At 35.9% G+C, this 6,563-nt stretch overlaps 1 protein-coding gene across 1 annotated transcript; it reads left to right on the top strand.

Moving 5' to 3' along the window:
• Positions 1-2,525: 2,525 nt before the first annotated feature.
• Positions 2,526-5,937, top strand: LOC110929042 (7-ethoxycoumarin O-deethylase). Its single transcript, XM_022172140.2, has 2 exons — positions 2,526-3,452; positions 5,173-5,937. The coding sequence occupies exons 1-2, from the start codon at positions 2,574-2,576 to the stop codon at positions 5,779-5,781; spliced, it is 1,488 nt and encodes a 495-aa protein (XP_022027832.1). The 5' UTR covers positions 2,526-2,573; the 3' UTR covers positions 5,782-5,937.
• The last annotated feature ends 626 nt before the right edge of the window (positions 5,938-6,563 follow it).

Below are 6,563 nucleotides of genomic sequence, written 5' to 3'. Positions count from 1 at the left end.
AGCGTGTATTTGCAAATAATAACAAATGAAATACAAGATGCATTCACTAACACAAATAAGGTGACAAAGTCACATATACCAGCTGAAACTTATCTGCTCGAATGGAAGTACTCACAAAATGATTATCATATTAACAAATTGTGAGAGATAAATCGGTTCCAAAAAGATAAAACTCACAAACACAAAAAGAGCAGAGTAACGCAGTTGGTGTAACCCCAAAAGAGGTGGCACACAAAACACCATAAGTGGTTGCATACAAAACCCCAGAAGTGGTTGCATACTAAACCTTAAAGAAGGTTGTTGTCAAAACCCCAAAAGAGGCTAATGGAGTTCTAAAAGAAACTCTAGTACCAAACAAATATGAGATCGCGATGAATTATGTACAAAATAAGTACACTATGGAACCGTAATGAAACATGTGTAAAATGATATATTTGATTATGCTATAGCAATAGATGTAATCGATGAAGAAAAGGATTACATATATAGAAAGTGTGCAAGAGTGTACGCACACAAATAGTCAAAATGGCTACATGACTTAAGGTTGAACTAAATTTGCTCGACAAACTAAACGTTTTCGAACCAGCAGTTCGAACACCCATAGACGTCAAACCAGTAGGTTATAAATGGGTGTCTTTAAATAAAAGGAAACGTAAATAATGAGTTTTTGCGATGTAAGGCACGCATTTTAACATAAAGATTTTTCCCAAATCCCAGCAGTTGATTATGAGGAAACGTATACCCCTGTAGTGGATGCGATAATCTTTAGATGTTTAAGCGGCCTCGCAATATCAGAATGACTTCAGATAAAATAACTTATGGATGTCATCACCGTATACATGTACGAGACAATTGCAAATGGCATCTGTATGAAAACCCCTGAAGGATTAAAAATGCTCAAAGCATTATGAAACAATAACCCCATATTTGTTATATATATATATATGAATCTTAAAGGAAACTACTCGTATGTGGTACATTCGACTATACTCTGAAAAGAGAGGTATAATTTTGATAAAATGAGCTAGATCTATTTAACAAGATTTCACTCTTACAGTGATAATGTAAACATTATCGAGAGGGAACTCTCAAACTAAAGAGGAAAATTTTGAATGACCTTTACAAAGTGTAGTTATCCTCGACCTGTAGTTTCGAGTATATATGTACTATTTTTGTTCATCAATCTGACTACATCTAGAAGATGTTATATAGAAAAAGCTCATTCGTTGAGAACATGAACGATTGTCTGATCGATTGACATAGAAAAATTATTTTTATCAACCCCAAGAAAAGGATGTTGAACTACTTAGTCAAGAAGTACCATACTTAATTGCGATCAGAGCATTGACGTATCTTGCAAACAAGACGACATCTGATATTACGTTGTATTGGTAAGATTACAGTTCTAATCTCAAATGTTGCACTCTTTTTCCCTTCACTAAGTTTTTCCCATTGGGTTTTTCTTGGTAAGGTTTTTAACGAGACAACATAACTGATCCAGTAGTATCAGTTTATCTTATAGGTCCCGAAGTACTAATTTAACATCATCATAAATCATGTTGTTAATTATGTATAATGCGTAGTGCACTCTTTTCCCTTAGCTACGGTTTTGTCCCATTGGGTTTTCCTGGCATGGTTTTTGACGAGGCAGAATTATAAAGCGCATTAAATAATTATTTGACATATTTACAAACTCGAGACACGGGATAGTTCCACAAGAACATTATGGCGTCCTGGGTTATGATTGATATATGTTAGACTTGCATAGAGTTCGATCTCAATCCAGATACAAGTTATGAAGGTCGAAGATTTCAACATATTTAAGAAGTATGTAGATTAGAGTTGATCAAGAGAAGCTCAAGCCATACTGTATGAAGACAATGTAGACAACAACACTTAAATCAAAGAACACTACGCCAAATATCAAGTCAAGCAATTGTCACAGAAGATTGGATTCAACATCATCAAGATATACAAGTAAAATTGAGGGGGAGTAATGTACCCATAATATACACAATGTATGTACTCTTTTTCCTTAATGAGGCAACATACCTGATCCAGAAGTATCAGGGGGAGACAATACGCGCTGCACTCTTTTTCCCTTAGCTGAGGTTTTGTCCCACTGGGTTTTCCTAGTAAGGTTTTTAACGAGGCAGCATCACCAAGCGTATTAAAGAATAGTATATCATCATGTCGATAGTCAAGGGGGAGTGTTATGAATGCATCCATTATTAGTGACTATCCACATTTCTAACCCCCATGTCACATTTATGTTTGTATTAATGTTATAGCCTATATATAGTGGCTCATGTATTTTGTATGTGATATCAATAAGAAATTCATCTTTTGTACTCCCATTCTCTTCTATACATTGCTAATAGGTTCTAGTTATTACACAACAATATATTAATTTAAGGTGGAAAAATTTAACCAGTACTATTTTGGAAAGAAAAAGAATATATTTTCAACGAAACGAGGAGTGCTACTTTTTTGAATATATCCCCTTAATAATTATACAATTATATATAGCATATAGCATCTTTGAACCCACCCATAATATTAATCCAAAATCAATGGACATTTTGGTTTGGGTTATTGTAGTGTTGTTTACATACGTACTTATTCGGTCTACTTTCTCAATTTTAGGTTTTAGCAAACCCAAGAACCTACCTCCCGGTCCAACCTCGCTGCCGATCATAGGAAATCTTCACTTGCTAGGCAACCAACCACACCGGTCCCTAGCCAAGCTAGCCCAAACTCATGGCCCGATAATGCTATTAAAACTTGGTCAAAAAACCACTCTAGTGATCACATCCACGGCGGCGGCCAAAGAAGTACTCCAAAAGCAAGACCTTGCTTTCTCTAACAGGCATATTCCCGACGCCCTACACGCCCACAACTTCTCCGAGTACTCCCTCACTGTCCTTCCGATCGGTACCCAGTGGCGGTTCCTCCGTAGGATTGTCCATACCAACATCTTCTCCGACAAATCCCTTGAGGCCAAGCAACAAATATGGGACCAAAAAGTTAAAGAACTCATAGCATTTTGCCAAAAAGCATGCATGTCCAAAGATTATGTGGACATTGGAGGAGCTACATTCACAACATCAATGAATCTCATATCCAACACTCTTTTCTCTAAGGATTTTATAAACTCGTATGAGGAGGATTCAAGTAAAGAATTTAGGGATGTGGTTACCAACATTTTAGTGGATGTTGGGAAGCCAAACCTAGTGGACTTTTTTCCAGTGTTGAAAAAGATCGATCCACAAGGCATTAGGAGGAGAATGACTCGTCATTTTGGGAAGATTTTAGCAATATTTGAGGAGTTGATTGAAGATAGGTTGGCGATGAGAAGATCGGTGGATGATGATGTATTGGAAGTGTGTTTGAAAATCAGCCAAGATAGCCCGGAGGAATTAAATCGATCACAAATCAAGTTCTTGATGTTAGTGAGTAAATTATTTCCTCTTTATATATATTGAATATACAAGGAATTTTTTAATACGAATTTCAAAGTTTGAGGTTTTAAATTTTGTTCGGGATTTAAAATTTTTTTATATCTTATGACAAACATCAAATACAAATATCTTTATCATACAAAACGTACGAATATGGTGAAAATGTAAAAAAACGCAGTGACATTTTCGTAATTATTTACTCGTGGAGTAATTATCAAAATTATTCTACAAATGATCTTGTAGGGTAATTTTGATCTTGTAGAGTAATTTAATTTGTAAAATGTTCATGTAGGGTAATTTTGATCTTGTAGAGGTAATTTTGATCTTGTATGATAACTATCAAAATTACTCTACAAGTGTATCAATATTACTCTGCAAGTTTATCAAACAACATACAATTCAAAATTATTATATAAAATCATTTGTAGAGTAATTATGATACTCTACAAAATTACCTTACAAGATCAAAATTACCATACAAGATCATTTGTAGAGTAATTATAATACTCTAATCAAAATTACTCTGCAATAACATTTTACAAAATTACTCTACAAGATCAAAATTACTCTACAATAACATTTTACATAATTACTCTACGAGTAAATAATTACGAAAATGTCACCACGTTTTTTTTTTGTCTTTTTCATGTCTTTTATACGTTTTGTACGATAAGACACTTTGTACGTAATTGTGTATGTTTACTTGGTTTATAGTTGGCAAAAACTTTCATTTATGTATAGGCTAGCTTAAAAAAAATTATGTGATAGGTTTTGGGTTTAGATACTGACAGCTAAAAACAGTGACGGATATAAATGATAAAGTTGGGTGGGTAGAGGCCCACCCTCTATTATTCTATAACTCCCCTGTCTTAGAGCATTCACATCCAATTCACTAAAAATATACATACATTTCACTAAAAAAACAACTCCTATATCAATATATTTCCATTAAAAACAAATACTTTTTCTCTCTCCTTTTCAATATATATTACATTTTTCTCTCTCTTTCACTCACAACCACTTTCAATATATATTAAAAAATTATAGTGGGTGAACAGTGTCCCCCCAAATATACAGATGAACAGTAATATTTTCTCTCTCCTCCACTCACAACCACTTTTTATACTTTTTACATTTTAAAAACCCCACACACTACATATGATGGACTGGATGGGAATGCTCTTACAGTGAATTACTAAGGGCGTAGGGAGTGGTTAAACACTTAAGAGTGGCAAACTAAAAAATCAACCAATGAGAGTGTGCCATGTCAAAGTGGTAAACTATGCCCAAAATGTTGGCAATAGTTAGACACTTGGTGAAGTGGTAAACTATTTTTTTTTTTTAAAATGTGCGATTGGTTGAGATGGCATGGACCCCACCACACAACCCCACTCTCTCCCCTCTCCTCCCTCTTCCCGAATCGGTATACCTTCACCGATTTTGTCCACATTTTCGGCAATATAAAATCGGCAAACATGTTGGCGGTGGGTGATATGCGGTGCCGGTGGGTTTACCGCCCCCACACCGGACACCCTAATGACATACGAAAAAAAACATCACAACAATATCCTTTTTTATTTGCCTTTCTTTGTTTAGTTAGACAAACATAAAAGAGAGTTAATAAGGAATTATATTAGGTTTTTCTAACACATATTTTGATTATATCAAATGGTTTTTGTGTATTAACGTCAAATATGTATCATGATAATAGGATATGTTTGTTGGTGGCACCGATACAACATCAACCACGGTAGAATGGGCAATGACAGAACTACTACGCAACCCGGATGTCATGGCGAAATCCAAAGATGAGCTTAAACATGTTATCGGTAAAGGAAAAAACATTAAAGATCATGATCTCTCAAGGTTACCCTACTTATTATGCATTGTGAACGAGACATTGCGACTACACCCACCAGTTCCCTTATTGATTCCTCGAAATGTTGAAAACCCAGTCAAACTTTGTGGATACATCATCCCGAAGGACACACAAGTGCTTGTGAATGCATGGGCCATAGGGCAAGATCCAACCATATGGGAAGACTCGAAAGAGTTTAAGCCGGAAAGATTTTTGACGCGTCAAATTGATGTTCGAGGTCAAGATTTTGAACTAATCCCATTTGGTGCTGGACGAAGAATATGCCCTGGTTTTCCGCTTGCATTACGTACCATTCCTATCATCCTAGGTTCACTGGTCAATAATTTTGATTGGAACCTTGATGTGAATCTTCAACCAAAAGTACTAGATATGACTGAAAGGTTTGGGATTAGCTTACACAAAGCCAACCCTCTTTGTCTTATACCAATGCCATTAAATTAGGATCCATCCATTTATACCTTATATAAGGAGATGGTGACCGAAAGTATAACCTTGTAAAAGTGAATAATGAGGGTAGTAAGACTATAAATAAAAAACCACCATTGTTATTAATAATGCTTGATGTTATATCAAGTCTAATGTAAGCATTGGAGGAGATTTGGCAAAATAAGTTTTCTTATATATCAAGTCTTGGACACGTCATGTGGTAAGTGAAGCTTTAAGAGCTTCCGTAGTGGGGCGCTTTCCCCCTTCATCGCGCCGCCAAAGCGCCGGCAACACGAAAACGTGGGGCGCTATCAAGGAGAAATAGGGGAGTGGCGCGAGATTTTTAGCGGCGTGATGGTGAAGGATTTTGAAAAATGGACCAATCACAAACAAGCAAGGTTTTTTTAATTAATTAATAAAATTGAAAATTAATAATTAGGTAATGATGGGTAGGGGTTTTATGACTACGGGCTCTAGTGATATAACGCCCCATAAAGCCCCTGTGTGACGTGGCACGACACGTGTCGCATAACGCCCCACAAAGGGCTTTATGACTACGGATGACCTAAGGGGTGAAGTTGTAAATTCTCCAAACATTATTTTTGGGAAATTAAAAATCAAACAGAGGTGTTTGTCGGTCATTTCGAGATAAAATTAAAGTGAATGAAGGTAGGCTGAGATTTGAGGCAAAAAGAATGAAGATTTAACATTTAAGGTGTTCCCTTTGTCCCACACCACACCAAATGCCACTCATGAGATTCTTGAGTTGAGTAATACCATCCAATGAACTAAATTGC

This window comes from Helianthus annuus, chromosome 3 (genome assembly GCF_002127325.2).
Source record: "Helianthus annuus cultivar XRQ/B chromosome 3, HanXRQr2.0-SUNRISE, whole genome shotgun sequence".
Classification (NCBI taxonomy): domain Eukaryota; kingdom Viridiplantae; phylum Streptophyta; class Magnoliopsida; order Asterales; family Asteraceae; genus Helianthus; species Helianthus annuus.
Note: the sequence above shows the minus strand (reverse complement) of the source record. Positions and strands in the feature narration are given on the sequence as shown.